Source organism: Acinonyx jubatus, chromosome A1 (assembly GCF_027475565.1).
Source record: "Acinonyx jubatus isolate Ajub_Pintada_27869175 chromosome A1, VMU_Ajub_asm_v1.0, whole genome shotgun sequence".
NCBI classification, from domain to species: Eukaryota; Metazoa; Chordata; class Mammalia; order Carnivora; family Felidae; genus Acinonyx; species Acinonyx jubatus.
This window is the reverse complement of record NC_069380.1, coordinates 72,372,255-72,394,220: the sequence shown is the minus strand read 5'-3', so window position 1 is coordinate 72,394,220 and position 21,966 is coordinate 72,372,255. Positions and strand designations below refer to the sequence as shown.

Here is a 21,966-nt window from a genome sequence, read left to right as displayed (position 1 = left end):
TAATTATATTAACAGTCCAATTAAACTCATGTCTTACAAAAAGCTTGCATTTAGTCTGAGTAAATTACCAAATAAGCTCTCTTCCTTATGAAGTTTTCCACTTGGATTTTTGAGTAAGTCTGTAATTTCTTTAGAGTTCCCTCACTAAATCACACGCAAGTGGAGACCATCCCAGACAGCAACCTACACAAAACAGGAGCCATCAGCAAGAACAAGATGTATGCAAATAGAAACTGTGAGTAAAGAAACTGTGGTATAGGGGGGCCTGGCTGGCTGAGCCAATAGAGCATGGGATTCTTGATCTTAGGGTTGTGAGTTCAAGCCCCAAGTTGAGTGTAGAGATTACTTAAAAGCAAAATCTTTTTAAAAAAGAAAGAAAGCAAACTGTGTTATACATGCATACAATGAAAATACTATTCAGCCATAAAAAAACAATGAAATCTTGTCTTTTGTGACAACACGGATGGACCTTGAGGGCATTATGCTAGTAAAATAAATTAGAGAAAGACAATTACCACATGATCTTTCTTACAGGTGGAATCTAAAAAAATTTTTTTAATTAAAAAGATTTTAATAGGTTGTAGATACAGAGAATAAATTGGTGGTTGCTGGGGAGGCTGGGGAGGGGGAAAAATGGGTAAACTGTTGAGTTTTGGGTTTCTGAGTTTAAACAAATTGAATTTAAAAAAACCCTTGGGTAAGATACCACTTCCCATCCACTAGGATGACTAGAATCAAAAGGACAGATATAACTGTGGAACCCTTGTGCACTGCTGGTGGGAATGGTGTAGCCACTTTAGAAAACAGTCTGATGGGTCCTCAAAAGATTAAACACAGTTACCCTGTGACCCAGCAATTCTATCCCCTAGGTGTGGGCCAAAGAGAAATGAAGACATACATCCTCACAAAAACCTGTACATGGAAGTTTATAACAACATTTTTCATAATAGCCAAAAAGTATAAACAACCCAAATTTCCACCAAATGATGAACAAATAAAATGTGGTATGTATCCATACAGTGGAATACTATTTGGCAATAAAAAGAAATAAAGTCCTGGGGCACCTGGGTGGCTCAGCCAGTTAAACGTCCAACTCTTGATTTCAGCTCAGGTCCTGATCTCTCGGTTTGTGAGTTAGAGCCCTGCATCCAGCTCTGCACTGACAATGCAGAGCCTGCTTGGGATTCATTCTCTCTCTCTCTCTCTCTCTCTCTCTCTCTCTCTCTCTCAGTCTCTGCAGCTCCCAGCTCACTCGTGCATGTGCACGCTCTCTCTCTCTCCCAAAATAAATAAATAAACTTAAAAAAAATTTTTTTTAATTAAAAAAAAAAAGAAGTACTAACACATGCTACAACATGGATGGACCTTGAAAACATTCTGCTAAATGAATGGAGCCAGAAACAAAAGGCACAAGTTGTATGCTCCCATTTATCTGGAATTTCCAGAAAAGACAAATCCACAGAGACAGAAAGTCGATGAGTGGACCACTGATGAGTGGTTCCCAGGAGCTGAGGGAAGACATGGGGTATGACGGCTAATCAGTACAAGGCTTCTTTTTGGGGTGATGCACAGGTTCTAAAACTGTGATGATTACATAACTGTGAATACACTAAAGCTATAAACTATAAAAACTAAAATCAATTTCTGTAACATCAAAAATATGAAATCCTTGGAGATGAATCTGACAAAGGATATGTAAGAGTTATACAAGGAAAACTGTAAAACACTGCTGAGAAAACTGCAAAAGATCTAAGTGAATCAAGATATATCCTGTGTTCACTGATCAGAAGATACAGTGTTGCTAAGATGCTAATTCTCCCTAAATCGATCTGTGTATTCAATGCAATCTCATCAAAACTGAGAAGCTAATTCTAAAATGTATATGGAAATGCATAGGATTTATTACAGTGAAGCAACTTTGAAAAAACAAAGTCAGAAGACTCAACTTCACATTGCCTCAAAATTTGTGATGTTTTAGTTGGTTTTGGTATATCATACAAGGCACCAAAGCTCTTTTATTTTTCTAGCACCACTGAAAAGACTATCCTTTCTCCATCCAACTGCCTTTGTAGCATTGTTGAAAATCTGTTGTCCATACACGCACAGATCTATTTCTGTACTTTCTATTAAGTTCTGTTGATCTATGTGTCTACCTTTATGCCAAGAGTAAACTGTCTTGATTGTTGTTGCTTGGTTCTGTTGCTGGACTCTATTTTGTTCTATTGATCTATGTATCTACCCTTTAGCCAATATAATACTGTCCTGATTACTGTAGCTTTATAGTAAATCCTGATATCAAGTAGTATAAGTCCTCCAATTTTTTCTTTTTCAAAATTGTTTTGAGTACTCTAGTTTCGTTGCTTTTGCGCATAAATTTTAGAATCAGCTTGTTAACATCCAACAAAAATTTCTGTTGGGTTTTACTGGAATTCCATTAATCTATGGATCAGTTTGGGGAGAACTGGAATCTTAATGATATTGAGTCTTCCCATCCAAAACTACATGTATTTAGGTCTTCCCTGATTTCTATCATTAGTGTTTGCAGTTTTGAACGTTATCTTTCACATATGTTATAAGCTGCATACACAGTATTTTATGCTTTTAGGTGCTACTGTATGTGGTTCTTGCTGTGGACTGAATTGTGTTCCCCCAAATTTCACATGTTAAAGCCCTAACCCCAGATGTGACTGCATCTGGAGATAGTATCTTCAGGAGATAATTAAGGTTAAATGAGGTCATAAAGGTGGAGCCCTAATCTGATAGGACTGTAGCCTTAGAAAAAGAGATATCTCCTTCCCTCTCTCCCTACCCTCTTCCTCCCCTCCTCTACCAGCCCCCTCCCGCACCCCACTCCACCCGTACCATGTGAGGACATGGCAAGAAGGCAGCCATCTACAAGCCAGAAAAAGAGCTCTCACCAGGAACCAACAATAGCCTGCACCTTGATCTTAGACTTCCCAATCCCCAGAACTATGAAAAAATAAGTTTGTTAAAAAAAAAAAAGCATGCAAATAGCTAATAAATGTTCATCCAGTAACTCCTTAAAGCTCAAAAGCTGTTTAACTTGGCTCTTTCTTAGCAATAAGTTAAAACTCAATATCATATTATTACCAAATTAATATCTTGCCACTCATTGAGTGAACCGTCTGCATCTTTTTCAGCTTCGTCACGTGGCTCAATATCCAAGGCCTCACTTCCAGAGTTGTGTCTTAGGGGGCCCTCGGAGTCACCAGAGGCTTCTTCTTTCTCAGTTCCTACTGGTTCCTCTTCATCTTGTTCAGAGGGAGGTCTGGAAGCTTCATGTGACTCAGCTTGAAGTTCATCACTACTAGGTACACTCTGGACCTCAATGAAACTTCCTGGACCAAAATGAACAAGATCACTTTATTTGTAAGTGAAACATTAAAACTATCCTGAAATCATCAAGAGCTTTCCAAAGTATCCTTAAAAATGTTTCACAGTGGGACACCTGGGTGGTTCAGTTGGTTAAGTGTCCAACTCTTGATTTCGGCTCAGATCATGATCTCACAGTTTGAATTCAAGCCCCGCTTGGGATTCTCTCTCTTCCTCTCTCTCTGCCCCTCCCCTGCTCGTGCTATCTCTCTCTCTCTCAAAATAAATAAGCAAAAAAATTTTATAAAAAAATGTTTTACTCTCAAAAGATTTGAATTTAATAGAAAACATGTAACAATAACATATTACTATTAAACATATTTAATAATAAATATCTGTAACTTCACAATAAGCCTTTTCCATTAGGTAAACTGGCACTGCCTTTGAAGTTAGGAACCAAGTTTTCAAAGATTTGCATATAAGCTTTATGCAAATATGCTAAGTTAACTAATATTGTTTTAAAGTTCACAAAAGGGAATAATCAGAGATGTAAACAATCATGTAGGTTGTTAAATATGTTTTCATGCTACTTCACTAGAACATAGCAAAGAATGAAGCTGTGACTTAGCGGAAAGAATCCTGGATAAGTACTCAGGGGAAATAGCTCTTCTCTTACACTTGCCTTCCCTCCTCTCTTGTGTCTTTTCTTTTCTGTGAAAAAAATTGATTCCCTTCCTTCCCTTCAGGTGGAGGAGGCTGGATTTCAGGATGCAATCAGGACAGAGTGGGCTGGAGATCCCAGAGTGGGGACTGGAGCCAAGAAGACAGCCAGGACCAAGGAGGACACCAATGGGATCAGATGATTACAAACTGAGAGAGAACAAGCAATTAGTTAATGTATTAAGGACAATAGGAGTCAGGTTTTTCACTGTTTGGAAAAGAAATTAGAACAAAGGTGGAAGCTAATATGAAATCTGTAATATTGGATTGGACTGCAGATACCAGTATGAACTTACAGATTTGTACATGTGTAATTCATACTTATTTGTAGAGAAATAAATATAGATGGGTGTGTGCACGTTTGTGTGTGTATACATAAATATATTTCCTGGCTTTGTCCCCAAGAGGGCCTGAAGCAATGACACCCCAGTAACGGTGAACACACTCAGTGTCCAGACCTTGGTTTCCAAACATCATGCTCCATTACAAGGACGAGGGCTCTTTGGTGAACTGCTTGGATCCAGGGACAGGACAGGGCAGGATAAGTAGAAAAGAAATCTGGAATATCTTGACCAGAAAGTAAAGAAATGCTCAAAATATAATGGGGAATTGTCCAAAGTCACAGGAGCCAGCCTAAAGGGGACCACACTGGCCAAAGCTGGGACAATTCCAGAAATAAAGTACGACAGCATCATAAATCACAATAATCATAATAAAGTAAGAATTCTTGGGTCCACATTGATATAAAAAAATAATAAATGGGGAAAGGGGGGAAATCTTCCTTACAGAAGGATGTAAACCAAAAAATACATAAGGAACAATGAACTAAAACACTATCATTTGGCAAGAAGCCTTGGGTGGCTCAGTCGGTTGGTCATCCAGCTCTTGATTTCGGCTCAGGTCATGATCTCAGTTGCAAGATCGAGCCCACAGCAGGCTCTGAGCTGGCCATTGAGCCTGCTCCAGGTTCTCTCTCGCTCTCTCTGCCCCTTCCTGGCTGGGACACTCACGCACTCTTTCTCTCTTTCAAAAAAAAAAAAAAAAAAAAACTACCATTTGGCAACATGATAGTAATCATTTAGGCAAAAATCATCAATGAATGCTAAAACAGGTGGTAAAGGTTTGTTCAGAAACAGCATATTTACACAGCCTCAAAAATTCCTTTCCATAAAATACTAATTACAAGGAAGAAACAGTATCTTTAGAATGAAACTCAGCAGACACCAGGAAAAAAGTTACCTTGTGTATGTGTAGAGTCAATTCTCGCTATGCATTGCAGTATGTTCGATAAAGTCACTGCAAACTCCTAATCCATGAATAGTCATTGTTCACAGAGTAAATATATTTATAATCTCAAATCCTAATAACAACCTATCTTGGTAAATTCTGTTTTCTTTATCTTACAAAAGAGGAAATGAGGTTTAGGAGTGTTAAGAGACTTGCCTGAGGCTGCCCCACTAACAGGTGCCAAAACTGGGATTCAAACCCCATCCAACTAGACCCTGAGCCAGAGCTTTTGGTCTACACTTCCCTGCTCCCTTCCATATTCACGCTCTAGTCACCTCTGTAGGACAGCTGAAATAAGAAGGCACAGTAACATCTTGTTCAACCTCAACTGGGAACGGAATGGCAATTCTAACTTTTAGCCACTTTATTCAGGTCCAGGAATGACCACAAAGACACTACTGATAAGTATTGATTCTGCGTTACAAATAAATTTTAGTAAGTAGGCAACTTCACAAATAAAAACCTGTGAATAATGAGGATCGGCCATACATGGGGCACCTGGGTGACTCAGTCAGTTAAGCGTCCGACTTCAGCTGAGGTCATGATCTCATGATTCATGGGTTCAAGCCCCATGTCTGGCTGTGCACTGACAGTGCAGAGCCTGGAGCCTGCTTCAGATTCTGTGTCTCCCTCTCTCATTCTGCCCCTCCCTTCCTTGTGCGCTCTCTCTCTCTCTCTCTGAAAAATAAACATTTTTAAAAAATGAGGATAGCCATATAGAAGTCTATGTACATATAGATGTATATAGACAAAGAGATATGATAAAGCAAATGTGGTAAAATGCTAGCCACTGAGGTACTGGGTAAAGGAACTAAGATGTTTTGTAATGTCTTTCAATTTTATTAAGTGTGTTATTATTTCTTTTTTTTTTTTTTTTTTTACGTTTTATTTATTTTTGAGACAGAGAGAGACAGAGCATGAATGGGGGAGGGTCAGAGAGTGGGAGACACAGAATCCGAAGCAGGCTCCGGGCTCCGAGCTGTCAGCACAGAGCCCGATGCGGGACTCGAACCGACGGACCGCGAGATCGTGACCTGAGCCGAAGTCGGCCGCTCAACCGACTGAGCCACCCAGGCGCCCCTGTGTGTTATTATTTCAAAACAAGAAGTTATAAAAAACTAAAAGACTCACCTTTACCTTTTCCAACTAAGGTACTCCCTCCTTTTATATTTTAATTTTTTAGTTTTTTAATGTTTTTTATTTATTTTTGAGAGAGAGACAGACAGACAAGAGTACAAGGGGATGGGGCAGAGACAGAATAGAAGACACAGAATCCAAAGCAGGCTCCAGGCTCCCAGCTGTCAGCACAGAGCTCAATGCAGGGCTCGAACCCACGAAACATAAGATCATGACCTGAGCCGAAGTCGAACTCTTAACCAACTGGGACCCCAGGTCTCCCTTTAATTTTTTTTTAATGTTTATTTATTTTTGAGAGAGAGAGAAAGACAGAGAGAGACAGAGCGTGAGCAGGGGACTCCCTCCTTTTAAAAACAACAACAGAAAGAACCAACTTTGTGTCCTTGGCAAAGTCATTTCACCTTTCTGGGTCCCTAGTTCATCACCAGAACAAAGCGGGAGCGAGACTACACTAAAGGATCCCTCGGCTCCTGCGGATGAGAAACCCTGCAGTTCCGAATCTCTGAAACAGCACAAGCACCTACCGTCAGATTCACTTTCTTCAGAGTCGATTTCCATTGGCTCCGTGGACTTTGGAACTGAAATGAAGTCCTGGTCTGCAGATTCCACTGGGTTCTTGGCTGCAGATTCTTGGGCGGTTTTCAGGAAATTCTCATTCTCTTTAGCATCAAATAATCCTGCATCTTCCAAGTTCCTTTTTGCCTCTGAAGGGACAATTTGTGTATTACTCGTTTCGTGCAAAATGACAGTGCCAGTGACTTTAGAAAGAGGACTTTTTTCACATTCTGCTTCATCCTCACTTGAAAGAACAGAGGAAACATATTTTCTGCCCGATGGACAAAGGTCTGGTTGCAGCTCAGACACTTTGGCATATGTTTCATCCGTCAATACAGAACTCGAACTTGTCGGAGGTGTTGGAGTCCCTTCTCCTCCACTCTGGAGTCCGGGTGCATCGCTGTGTCTCTTCACTGTGCTTTCTGAAGGAACTGGATCTTTTCTACCCTTAACTGCGGACTCATCACTTGTCTGAAAGGCTGTGTTCGCCACAGGGAACCTCGGTGACATTTCTTCTTCTGGAACACGAGATTCACTGACGGGCTGTGACACATGAGCCGAGTCTGCCGGCCTCTGGCTACTGTCAAGGCTGGTGTCGCACTCCTGTGCAGAGTTCACACAGGCCAGATGGGGTCCTGCTAGCAACAGCATTCCTTTTCCATCAACTTCCTTAAGGCCTTCATCAGTTCCCTCATCAGAACCCTTCTCGGGTGGCTTTTTCACTCCTGACGCTCCTGTCTGCACATCATTACCTGCGCGAATTTCCATGTCTTCATCGTCGTCAAGAGCCTTCTGAATAGCTAAGAGAGTGAGCGGTGACACGGGTACGTTCTCCCCGTCAGACTGCCTTCGGCCCTCACTCTCCCACTCCTCCTCCGAGCTGCCCCCCAGCACGGCAGCTTGCACAGCCAGGGACGTTCTTGGAGGAGGAGGGGTGGTGGCAGGCTCTTCCTGTGGCTTTAGTTTTCCACATGGAGAGGACTTCATGTCAAAAGACTTGCTCTGCATTTCACTGGAAGAAGGAAGAGCCTCTGAACCCACCCCTGCAGCTTTCTTAGCTTGAATACCTGAGGAAGAATTAAAACATTTCTCATTACGTAGTTTTACAGTAAGACACTATACCTCTAGTATGATGAATAAACAACGCTGCTTCTCATAAATGAAGTTACAATTTTTCATTTAATCAGCACTGAGTTAATTTATTAATTTTAAAGTGGGCTGGTACATGAACACTGAATAACATATAGAACTGCTGGATCGCTATAACATACACCTGAAATGAATATAACATTGTATGTTAATTATACTGGAATTAAATGTTAAAGCAATAAATTACAAGAATAAAAATAAAGAGGGTTGGTACAATAGTAGGTAATCCATTAACAACTACATACATTTATTACTGCACAAGTAGAGTCTAGTTCATAGAATTCAGAAACACAATAGATTTTTGGTTTCCAACCATCAGGTAAGTGATGGTGCCTGATACCTCTTATCAAGATGTAATGTGAAGTGTCTTCAGAGACCACTCTCCTCGACTCTACCTCCTTCAAAAAGCCCCCTTCCTCTTCATATTGTCTTTGGATTTGTCCAGACTGTTGCTGATTCATTTCCCTTTGGACATTTTCTATGTGTTGGTTTAGATAGTTTTTTTTAAGCAAGCCTTTGAGCTGGTACTGTGAAAAGTCATTAGACCCCTAAGAGAAAATAAATAAATATAATGATTCTTTTGTATTAAATACAGATAATATTCCCACATTTCCATCCCTTTCCCCAAAAGGGGACAAAGAGCAATTGATTTTTCCCATTGGTGATATTTTTGTATTATAAAAGTAAAATTTGAATACTAGCAAAAAACTATAACTGCCTTATTAAAAAATAATCTTTAAAACAGAAAGAACTGGGCAAAAGAAATCATGGATACTGTTTATGACTTAATTATTTACTCAAAAAACATTTATTTAGCATGTAACGCATGCCAGGCACTGTGACATTTTGATTACGGCTTAATAGATAGGCAACCTTCCAGAATGCAAGTAAGGTGCCTAGCATGGTCCCTGACCTATAAAAGACACCAAATAAATCACAACAGCCACAGTTATTAATGATAAGTTAACATTTATAAAGCATTTCCTGGGAAGGCATTCTTCTAAGAGCTTTTACGTGTCATCCCATATTATTTCCAACCACCCCACGAGACACATGCCATTATCTCCATTTACAGATGAAGAAGCTGAGACAAACATGTTAACTAACCTCCCTAGAGTTGCAAGGCTAGTAAGTGGTAGATACGGGATCAAAAACAGGCTGCCAACTTTCTATTGCTTCTATTACTATTATGTTATTATTTACCATCATTACTATTACCAATATTGCATTTGCCCAATGTACAGATTATACAAAGGTCCCACCTGGCTGACCTAGCACTTCCCTTTGCTATCAGAAGCACAGATTCAGTGGGCGGCTGAGCCACACTACCCTCCCATCTACAGACCCCAAGCTCCATGGTGGCAGGAAGAGAACAAAGGGGAGAAAATCATTAGGGACCGTCTCCCTTCTTCCCACGTCTTCCCACCGTTGTTTACATAACCCAAACTGTATCTCCTCAAAGGCCAGCCAGAGATCTTTTCACACTTAAGAAATAAAGTACTTGATACACAGACTGAGCCTGGATTTTTCCCCTGAAATGAAAATAAATTTACTCCTAACCTTTGTATATCATTTCTGTGTACCTTCATATTTTCCTATGTTCACATACTTCGTGGAAAAACAAAGAAGTGATACGGAAAGAAAGAGCGCCTGTCTGCCTTTTGCATATTTTTGGTATCAATTTAAGAAATGTTCAAAAGTCTGTAGAAAAAAAAATGCTACATCCATTCATCAGGAATAATGCTGCTGCAAAATGCATATTCTCTGTCCTCCAGTGAGTTAGAGAATGATGTGAGAAATCATAGGTAGTAGCAGTAGAAAGGGAAACAAGGCTCATTTGCCCACTAAAGGCAGTAGTAACTTCTGGTGTAGCATGACCAGGAGACAAGCTTGACCCCAACTACGCACACCACCTGCTCCAGGTTTCTGTGGCTGTAGAGCCACCACAGATGCTTCAAGCTACGGATTGAACCACTACTGAACACTTATTATGTGAGAGATACCGACATAGGTGCTGAAATTACAGAAGTGAGCACGACAGGCACATGTGAATGCTCAGAACCAGAAAGAAACATTACAGGGTGTTACGAGAAGACAGAGCAGGAGGCAAGACTTGGTCTCAAACGGTAAGTCAAAAGGCTTCTTTGAAGAAGTGTGTCTAAGTTCAAACTTATAAACATATGACGCTTCCTAGGATCTCGGAGAAACAAATGCTGTTTACTAGAAGCAGATATTATATAAGTAATGCTTCTCAATTTCCACTTTTTTCTAATGAAAAATCTTGAAGTTCTTAATCGTAAGCATGGATATGCTGTTGTATATTTCACCTCTGGCATTGCTTCAAATAATGTTCTTCTTCGCTTGGTAAATTCTTTCATATCAGTCAAGATTTCATGCTTTATTTCAAGAGGCAAGCTGCTGAAGTCTTCAGATTCAATATCTATCGCATGAGGATTATGAAAGAACTCTTCCTGTAAAGAGTAAAACATAACAGCGTGAAATTTAGATTTCATACACTTAATTCTATTTATCCTGAGAGATATTTATTGCACTTACAAACATAGTTCTACATAATCTACAACAGACTAAACACAGTTGTACATAATCTGCACTAGGTACCAGTGAATAGACAGATTAAGGAATACAGCCATTCACTCACAGATTCATCCAGTAGAAAAAATACTTACCAGACACCCCTAATGTACCAGACACTGTTCTGGGTGCTAGGTATTATGCAGCTCATGCCAGATAAAGTCCCTACTCTTAGGAGTGAACTAAAGACATAATAATGAAATAAATAAATAAGTGAATGAACAAGACAATAAAGCAGGTTAATCTGATTAAGAGAGTTGATTAGGAGAACAGGAAGAGAAAAAACATTTACTGGTAGACAGAAAAGACCTCATTAAAAAATGACCTGTGAGCAGGGACTTGAAAGACACCAACAAGCCTGATCAGGACATCCCAGGCTGCAGGAACAGCAAGTACAAAGGCCCTAAGGCAGGGATGAGCCTTTGATATTTAAACATTATTTGTAACTCCCTTAATTAGATTAGTTTTGCTTTGGTCTTAACCTATGATCAAAAGTGAAATAAAAAGTGAAAAATTCACAGACATGAAAAAGTATAAAACTTTTCTAAATTTTAACTAATTACCAAAAATGCTTTAAAACTCTTCTATAAAGAAAATAAAATAATACAGTTAGCTTTCCTGTATGTAGGCATGGTATATGTGTATGTCCAAAGCAGCCAGCACTGAGGACAGGCCAGTCATGCTCACAACACCCATGCTTTTCCCTCAGTAATGTTCCCAGCAGTCCTCTGAAGAAGCATCATTATTATTTTTCTTCTACAAAAAAAGAAAGAAAAGCAAGCCAGCCAGCCAGCCTTGGAGAAGTTACTATGTCTAAGATCACACAGCTAGTGAACAGGAGGGCCCACACTTAAATGCAGGACTTTCTGACCACAGTGCTCATGTCTTCACCAAGACTGCTATCTTTCACTACATTAATAATGCAGAACCTCTACAAGTTGAGGGATCCTGAGCCTGAGGTTTTAGCTCAAAGGTCTTTTTCCAGATGTACCAAAACAAGAGGAACATAAAAGACCAGTTAAGTTGGGAATCAAAGAATGTTACCCACTATTCAAGAAACTTGAAAAAAATTTTAAAAACTTGTATAGACAGTACAGCCTCAATTCATAAAAATGTCATCCATTAAAACGTGTGTGGTCATGGTTTTAGAACATGACCACACATTCTCTGATCCCTCTTTTCATGTAATCCCTCCCCTTAAATAGGGGGCGGCCTGACTGACCAGCTTCTCACAGACAGGACATGCAGGAGGGGAGACTGCACGACTTGAGAAGCCGGCCAGAAAAGGCACAGGGCCCTGCCAGGCACTGGCTCTTGGGATGCCTGCCCCTGGAACACAGTGCCATGCTGTGAATGAGCTCAGGCCACACGAAGAGGCCCCAGGCAGGTGTTCTGACTGACAGCGTCAACCGGCAGACATGCAGTGAGGAAGCCCTGGAGGGGGCTCCAGCCCCAGCTACAGTCCGTCTGCATCTACCCGGCAGTCATGCAGACAGCACTGCCTCGCTGAGCTCACCAATCCCCGGAACGGGGAGAGAAGACGACACACAAACAACCATTTCCACGTCACCCAGTCACACGGCAATGGGCGAGTGGAACCTAAGCACAGACGTGGTTACACATGTATGCGTACATGTATACCTGTCACATACAGATCACATACAGATGTACCCAAACACACACAGGTACTCAACCGAAATGAGGAGGGAGGGAGAATGGACTAACATATACCGAATTACCTGAAGTCATTTATGGATGCTACCTTTTCTATATTTTTACACAGGTATGCATTACTATTTGTTGGTGGGTTGGTCGGTTGGTCGGTTGGTTGTAAAGGAAAGATGGCTTATTTTGGATATGTGGATATACATAATGGCCAACCAACTCCACATAAATGTGCGCGGGAGCATGTATACTTATACATATATTCACACGTGCACACTTATACACACATGCACAGTAAAGAAGGCGTCTGTTTTTCAGGAACTTTCATAAATTCACACCACGTCAATATTCATTTTTGTGTCATTCATTTCAAATGGTAGAACATATTCTGAATTCAAAAATTACGTATGTACCTGTAATGCTTGTTTCTGACTCATTCTTTCTTGCCATTCTTTTTCGTCTTCTTCTTCTGAACTGAAAGCCAAGCATACGTTTACAGTATCTATGATTTAATGACTTATGAAAATACTGCTTGAGGCAAGGGGCTGCTAGCTACAGGGGCTACAAGGGTGAGTAAGATGGCAAGACATGGGTTGCCCTTGTTCCCACAGTCTGGAGGGGACACGTGTGAGTGAGCAATTACAGTATGATCTAGTAACTTCCACCACAAGAGAAGAGTAATAAGGACAGTCACCTATCTCCAATCTGGGGGGTCCTAAAAGCATTCTGGAATCTGGCAATTACACTGCTTGCCCTGAGCCCCAAGTAAGTGAGAGGTCTAGTTGTAGGGCATGAGGAACATTCATGCAGAGAAGTATTCCAGGCAGAAACCGAAGTTCTATAAACATCTGGAAACAAGGGAAAGAAAGCCTGCCTGTACACGGTATAAAAACAGCGGGTGGTGAGGATGGGAAGCATGTGATTAAGGGGCTGGAATTTATCCTCAAGAAATGAGAAGCTAGGAAGTGTTTTAGGCTACACAATGACATTATCAGATTTGGGTTTTAACAGATTCTACACTATAAAGAAGAGATTGAGCATGGTGGGTAGGAGTTCCAGCCAAGGGTTAGACAAAGACAGAGAAAGAAGTGTAGAAGCCACTACAGTAATTGCAAGAAAGGACGATGGTGGCAGTGATGAAGATAAACAGAAATGGCCTGATTCAAAAGCTACTTGGGGTCTCAGGAACCCCTGGGAAAGGTATGGGGGCAGGTAGGAGGCACACTCCAACCACAGAAGCTGCGACAATTAACAGTGAGCGAGAGGAAGTGCCAGAGGAAGAGGGGCGTGAGAAAGAGTGGCCAGAAAGGTTCCCAGGTAGCTGGACAGCACGGGCACCGTGTCACACACGGCTGAAAAGTGCGGTCAGCTGAGGCCTGCAAAGTGTCTACTGGATTTAACGAGGAGGACGCTGCGTGTGGTCTCTAAGCACGGTGGTAGGAGACAGAAGACACGGGCTGAGAAACAGGTAGAGACAGCAAGTGCATGCAAAGGGTAAGAAACATGTGTACGAATGATACATCAACAGTGCTAACACGGGGTCTGCAGAAAGAAGAGAACAATCAGCACAAACCAAAACACAAGTACAAGTTAGAATGAAAAATGAAAAACATTCTAAAAGGGACAGAGAATGCATTTTCAGTTGCATTCATTCCCACATGCCTCATCATGCAGATAAAACCCAAAGATTTAAATCTGTCTAAATACACAGACAATTACTATTTGTAAATAGTTAAACATTTACCTGTTTTTTTCCTCCTTCTGTAAAGGTGGCAAAGCATAGAGGTCATCTCTTTGAACTTGAGTAAGACTGGGGAGCGCTTCATCTCTGAAAAACAGACACAGACTTCGACACAGGTAACGGGATTTAGGATTTTAAGTCAGGATTTTGACGACACAAGCCCTGCTGAGGAGGTGAGAAGAGGGGAGACACAGGGCAACAGGTTTCTCGCTGCTGACCTGGCTGCCCAGGCCACTGTGGTGGGAAGTAAGCACGGCCTGGAGAGAAAGAGGGCGGCTCCCCAGCACCTCAGCCAGGGCCTCGGCTACAGGCATGGACACATGCCTCATACAAGTACAAAGTGCACACAATGCATCATTACAGCCGTTCTCTCTCCTTATCAAAGCTGACACCCACCAAAGAATTTTCACAATTTCAAATTACCAGGTCAAATGGACACCCCACTTACCCCTCTCATGTTACCACCTATTATCTGCTGAGTTAAGGTTAGGGAAAGGGTTAACCCAACAAAAAATTAAAAGCTTTAAGCCTTTAAAATTAATGCAATTTGCCTCTTGCCTTTTGCTTTTTAAGGCAGTTTTGATAGCTTGTCTTTTCAAAAATGTTTTCAAAAGCTTCTCTGTAGTTTTTTTGGAATCACTGGTTGCCAAATCCTTTCTCTGCCTTCTCTTAGCCTGTGAAAAGAAAGGGTAGAGGATTCTATTTCAGGGTATTAGTATATTAAAAATATTTCTCTAATTTTTTTCTATAGAATGTGGTTTGTCTGAGCTTTCAGACTGTGGATGCTTTAGTATTTCCTCCAAAGTGTTGTTTATCAGTGAAAATGTTCAGGTCTCTGGTATGTAAAGCACACCGAGTTTCCATCTAGCGATTACTGAAAAAACTAACTAGTATACAGTATTTGGGAAACGATTAATTTATTTTCAGTTTCTTTTAAATATCCTTTAATGTCCCCAGAAGCCTAAAACTAAACAATATAGTTAAGTAAATGCTTCTCCAAAGGATTATATCAATAAACTCATGTATTCTGTAAAAATCACTGTTATGCCAAAACCAATTTCTGCTATTGGCCTTTATAAAATAACATTACTCAGATGCCACCCCGTCCCTCAATATCCAAAATAATATCATAAGAAATCCTAAATTATAGAGAAGTATCTTGTAAGTAATGTCCAAGTAGGAAAAAACAGAATTGTCTCCATGCTTACAGTGGAATATAAGGAAGAAACACAAAACATTCTCTTCCCTTCTAAATTAAGATATAACACTGTGGAAGTGTAAGGTGTACAATGTGTTGATTTGATACATTTATATATTACAAAATGATTACTACAGTAGTGTTAGCTAACACCTTTAATCATGGGGCAGGGGAATTGGGGAGATGTTGTTTACTTTAGATAAATTCTGGAGTTCTTTCCTGTCTAATCCTTCCAAGGAGTGCCTGATACAGTGTATCCTGGATAATTTAAAACTGCAACATGCGAATCTATACCTTTTACTGAGGGAACAAATATCCCCAAGCTACTGCAGATCCTTACTTTTATCCTATATTCGCACTTACTTAGACAATGCCTGTCCAGTGTAATTATGAAGTGATGAGCTGGCATTTTCAACACATAAAAGTCCTATGTCCAAATGGGTGCTATCATTTGGGGCATACACAATTACTCCAAAGTTCACGCCTTTGTTCCAACATTGTTTGAAACTACTTTCAGAATAAAGAAACTCCTGGGGTGCCTGGGTGGCTCAGTCAGTTGAGCTCAGGTCATGATCTCATAGTTTGTGGGATCAAGCCCAGAGTCAGGCTCTGCACTGACAACAAAGAGTCTGCTTGGGATTCTCTGTCTTGCTCTTCCCCTTCCCCACTCTTGTTCTAAAAAGGAAGGAAGGAAGGAAGGAAGGAAGGAAGGAAGGAAGGAAGGAAGGAAGGAAGGAAGGAAGGAAGGAAGGAACTCATTATCATTGTTTTATATCCTGGCTAATTTCCTTCCTCAATAATCCACTTTAATCACACCTGACACCACACAAAATCACCTATTCCTAACATCCCATCAGTCTTTAAACACTGGGGACCCACGATCTCAGATTCAGAGCATTTCCCCAACAGGTTCTCTGTAGCGCTCAGCAGCATAGCTGAAACATGCATAGAACAGCTACAAAGATACTCTAGAAGGAAAAATCCCAAGTGTAAGAATTTTAGTAGTTTTATTAAAAGTTGAATTTTATCATTGCACCCAGGAAGTACTCTCACAAATAATCCTTTTTTAAAAGAAGAAGTATTGGGAAGCCTGGGTTGGCTCAGTCGCTTAAGCCTCCAACTTCAGCCTCAGGTCATGATCTCATGGCTCGTGAGTTTGAGCCCCACATCAGGTTCTGTGCTGACAGCTCAGAGCCTGGAGCCTGCTTCAGATTCTGTGTCTCCCTCTCTCTCTCTGCCCCTACCCTGCTCATGCTCTGTCTCTCAAAAGTAAACATTTAAAAAAAATTCTTTTAATAAAAAATAAAGAGAAAATTAAAATTATACATGAACTTTTTTAAATGTTTATTTATTCTGAGAGACAGCGAGCATGCGTTCATGCACAAGTAAGGGAGGGGCAGAGAGAGGACCCCAAGCAGGCTCTAGGCTAACACAAGGGCCTAATCCCACAACTGCGAGGTCATGACTTGAGCTGAAATCAAGAGTCAGAACCCAACTGACTGAGCCACCCAGGTGCCCTGAACTTTTCTTTCTCTCTAAGAATGCAGAAAGAATAAAAAAAACAGATGACTCTTACCAAAGTCTGTTTCTTCAACAGTGGAGCATCCCCATCAAACACAAAAATAGGACGAATTCGAAAAAATAAGAGTTTGCAGAGCCGATGAAACAAAGTGAGAAGATGAGCATTTTCTATCGAGTTCCCATGGCGATCCCGGACTCCTCTTAGTGCCTGGTTCAACCAAATGCTAATATCTGGTAGAATTGTTAAAGGAAAGATTTTGGACTGTCTTCCCTCACCCCCACAATTTCAACTTCCCAATAACTGATATCATCTAAACATTGAAACTAAGCACTCATCACAATTCATTTGAAATTGGAGAATGTTTAGCCCTGATGGAATCTACCTAAAATCAGTTAATTTTATTTGAACCCTTACTACTGTTCACATACTGAATTTTAAAATCTTACATCAATAGATGTGTCCTTTTAGAAAATCTAATTGCAAATAATTGCTTCTTTAAAGAAAACTAATAATCTCTACAGAATTTTCATAAATTAGCACAACTCTTTTGGAGAACAATTTGGCAATTCATAGCAAAAAAATGTAAAAACTTGCATTCTATTTTACTACTTCTTCCAGACATTAGTCCTCAGAAAATCATCATAGACTTACAATAAGAGTTACTTTCATGAATGTTTACAGTAATGAAAACATGAAAAACAATGTAAAAGGTTTCCAACAGATCTTTAAACTAAATTATGATATACTGATTTGCTGAAATACCAAAGAGCCCTCAAAACTGGAAGCTACAGAAGCACATATAGTGATAAGAAAAACAATCACAAAATATTAAAGGAGACAGAACAGGTCACAAAACTCCGGAATGCATAATTACATTTTATAATATACAAGATACATTAAATATAAAAAACTAGAAGTTCAGGCACCAAAATATTAACAATAGTTATCTCTTTTGCAATTACAAGTAACTTACATCTTCTTGGAGTTTGCTTATATTTAACCTTTGTAAAAACTGCTTACCAAATTACTTCCTACGTGTCCGCACGACAGAGGGATGCAGCACGGCGGGTCCTCCCCTCCCCATCTCCTTGCCAGCTCCTCTAATTCTCCACTCAAGCCTGGCTTCAGCAGTGCTCTCCCTCAGGCCCTCTCCCCTCCTCCTGCTGCACAGGCTGCCTAGGCCACCTCAGCACCCCCACACCACACCCTCTCCCTATGTGAGCTCTGTCCTGACCCTCAGACTAGATGGCCTAGATGACACCTCTACCTGATGCCTCACAGATGTTCCCAACTTCACATGATCAAAACTAGACACAGGTCTTTTCTACCAGGCTGCTTACGTCCCCATTACAGTGAAACCTGTTCACTGGGGTCAGATCACTGAATGTCATCCCCTACACTCCCCTCATCCAAACACTACCAGATCCTATCAATTCCACCTTTCAGCCCGTCTTGAAGGTAGACCCTTCCTGCCTCCAGGGTCTTCTCACATGCCCCTTCTTCTGCCTGAGTTTCTCTCTCTTAGCCTAGTTATCTCCAACTCATAGGTCCCGGTCTATGCGTCACTTCCTCAGCCCAGACAAAGACCTCCACTTATGTGCTCCTATTCAAAATGTATTGCTTATTATGTGGCAGAAAACCCACTGAGGATATAGCACTGAACAAAACAAGGGGTTTGCCCTTGTAGAGTTGACAATGTAGTGGAGGGAAAAACCAAACCATGGGCTCCATGCCTTGTCTAGACCATGTTTTTGTGCACTGCTCCCCTTTCACAGGACATATAGGAGTCAACAAATACTTGCTATTAAATGAGCTGAACAGTCAAGTATTTAAATGAATGTATATTACCTAATTTATAACTGTAAAACAAATTAGGCCAATCAACAATTAACTTAATAAATACTATGAAAAAAAATAGTGGAAAGCAAGCTATTATTATATTCATTCCTATATTTGAGTGCTACTATGTGCCAAGCTTATCTAAGATCCCAAGATCTTGAGATAGAACAGTAAACATAGCCCTGAACAAAACAGATATGGTATCCATCTCCAAGAAATTTGCACTCCAATGGGGAAGATGAACAATAAAATAGAAGAAAAATGAATACATATTATATATTATAGATATACTATAATACATACAGATATAATACAAAAAAAGCAAATAGAGCAGAGTAAAAGGACAAGGGGGGCGGGGATCAGTAGCTCTTTACTTAGGGAAAGCCTATGTGAAGAAATAGTGGAGTCCTGAATGAACAAGAGGAACAGTGAGATAAGAGGGACAGCAAATGTGAATGCCCTAAGAGAGAAGCACGGTTCCACTGAAGGACAATGTGGCAAGATCTGAGCCAAAGGAGCAACAGAGTTGATGTGCATGTGCAGCCACCGGAATGTGACTTAAAGATCACCCCAGTGGACGAGTGAGGAATAAACTAATTATAACATCCCTAGTAAAAGCACACAGCAATGGTGGAGACAAGAAGTGGCAGGATAAAGGATCTACCTTGGAAGTAGGATTTGGTGTTGACTTAGTTCTATACTGTATTGGATAAAATATTTCTGCCTGGCTTGTTTCTGGTTGCTACACTGTTGGACAGTATTAAGTTTCTACTTAAACCATTATTTTGAATGTTATGATCAATGAGAAAACCTAATTTCAGATCAGTGGCTCTCAACTCTTCAAACTGGATAGGAAACTTTTAATTCATAGATTACTGAACATAGATATGCCTAAAATTCTAAATCAAAGATACTGAGATGAGTCTTTTTTTTTTTTTAATTAATCTTAAGTGGTCTCAGCTAGGGTTGAAAGCTCCAGCTTGAAATTGCTTTTTAAAATTATATAAAATAAGGCATTCTGAAAATATTTGCATATTTTGACTTGCCTAATTTCAATAAGTTTATTTAAAAAAAAAAAGGTGCATTAAATTCATCCCAGGGCTGGAAAAAAGTTAAATCCGCAGCAAAGCCAGAATCACTTCATAGATAAGACCCAAACGACCAATAACATTTTGAAACAAAAGATAAATTACTTTAGTTCTATTGTTAGGTGATTTAAAATTTAATCTCCATTAGTATGTATAGCCTAAAGAGAGTATAATATTTTGCTAACAGAGTTAAATGCAGTTTACAAATGTTAAGGTCCACAAGAGTCAAAAGTTAAACCGTTAATTATTATTGGATGCATTTAGATTATATAAATAAACAAGGCACTCATCCACAGATGGTTAAAAAAATGTATTTTAAGGATCCAAGAGTAAATTATGAACATAATGTGTCATGGAAAATTTCTTCATTAACATAGAAGACAAAAATATTGGAATATAGGTCAGATATTTGAATTCGAATTCCCATGAAAATGTTACAAAGCTGGAAAGAGCCCAAATGTCCATCGATGGATGAACGGATAAAGATGTGGTGTATATATATACAATGGAGTATTACTCAGCAATCAAAAAGAATGAAATCTTGCCATTTGCAACTGCATGGATGAAACTAGAGGGTATTAATGCAAGCGAAATTAGTCAGAGAAAGACAAAAATCATATGACTTCACTCATATGAGGACTTTAAGATATAAAACAGATGAACATAAGGAAAGGGAAGCAAAAATAATATAAAAACAGGGAGGGGTACAAAACATAAGAGACTCTTAAATATGGAGAACAAACAGAGGGTTACTGGAGGGGATGTGGGAGGGGGGGTGGGCTAAATGGGTAAAGGGCATCAAGGAATCTACTCCTGAAATCATTGTTGCACTATATGCTAACTAACTTGAATGCAAATTAAAAAATAAATAAATAAATAAAAAGAAAATGAAACAAAGCAAAATCAACTATAGGACAGCAGTCAAATATTCTTTCTACATATATATATTATACACACACACACACATATATACATATATATGTATATATATGTGTATATATATATATATACACACACACATATATAAGCTTGTATTTATAACTGGAGGATCATTGATAGTCCTCTTTAAATGGTTTGTTCTTTCAGACAAACTTAATAACCTCATGAAAATTATTTCATGTCCCAAAAGAGCTCCCGAGTCATCTAAAACACAGGTCACCTGAATTCTAAATTAAATGCTTTACCTTCCTTACTTTGATTTTCCCAGAAAATCAGAATGCTGAACTTCATGCGTAAGCTCAGTGATTTTACGAATCATCAATTCTTCATAGAGGCTGCCACATAAAATGCCTAAGTCTTTGCTGAAGTTTGAAGGGTTCCTGTCACCGAAAACTGCTTTCCTTCCCATAGAGTTCTATGAAGAAAATCTTTAGAAAGCAGTGAAGAACCACTAGAGGGCAGCAATAGCGCGTTGCTTTAAAACAACAGACTCTCCCTTTCCCGATACAAGGTATCCTTCAAAAACTTTTAAGCAAGGCAAAACTCATTACGGGTGTATTTCAAGATTACTCACACTGCAGAAAATGTAATCATCATCTTACTTTATTTGAAAAACTATCAGTGTCACATCGTGTACAAGTTGTCTCCACACTAAATGACAGCTCCTCACTCAGTGGCCCCTTCTGCAGGACTCCCACATACTCTTAAACTGCATTTACCGCCGACAGCAAGTATTTGCAGGACTCTTGTCCTCCTAGATTACAGCTCCTGTGCCCACCTAGGGACTGGCACAAGGTACCACCAGCTTCCAGAACAGCCACTCAAAGGTGAAGGAGGAGGAGGAGGGAGAGAAGGATGCTTAACTTATAAAAAGACCAAAACTTCAGAAACAGCATTCACAGGTTTTGATAAAGCAGAAAAACACTTAATTTCAAAGACACACACAAAACCAGCCAGACATATGCACAAACGACAATCTTTTAAAAGCCTATCATAAAGGCCGGGAGGTTTAAAAAAAAAAAAAAAAAAAAGGCCACTGTGTACCTTTTGAAATCTTTTCACTGTTGTACTACATGAATTCCCTCGTCCAAAACTCATAATAAAAAATTGTAAAAGTTACTTTTGAAAAAGAAAAAAAGGTCAAACACCTGTCCACACTATCCTTGTTCTAATACGCGTAAGTGGAGCAGTGGAGCAGGAC

The 21,966-nt window shown here is 39.8% G+C and overlaps 1 protein-coding gene across 2 annotated transcripts in view; it reads right to left on the bottom strand.

Annotated features, from left to right (window-relative positions):
* BIVM (basic, immunoglobulin-like variable motif containing) overlaps positions 1–21,966 on the bottom strand; it is a 77,927-nt gene that overhangs the window by 9,162 nt on the left and 46,799 nt on the right. For both annotated transcript variants that reach the window (XM_027065200.2, XM_015081187.3), the window contains 8 exons: positions 16,954–17,129; positions 14,738–14,853; positions 14,183–14,266; positions 12,852–12,912; positions 10,509–10,652; positions 8,522–8,729; positions 7,002–8,099; positions 3,112–3,359 (listed from right to left, as the gene is read on the bottom strand). In XM_027065200.2, coding sequence (XP_026921001.2) covers positions 3,112–3,359; positions 7,002–8,099; positions 8,522–8,729; positions 10,509–10,652; positions 12,852–12,912; positions 14,183–14,266; positions 14,738–14,853; positions 16,954–17,129 — 2,135 coding nt within the window. The remainder of the gene's footprint in view (positions 1–3,111; positions 3,360–7,001; positions 8,100–8,521; positions 8,730–10,508; positions 10,653–12,851; positions 12,913–14,182; positions 14,267–14,737; positions 14,854–16,953; positions 17,130–21,966) is intronic.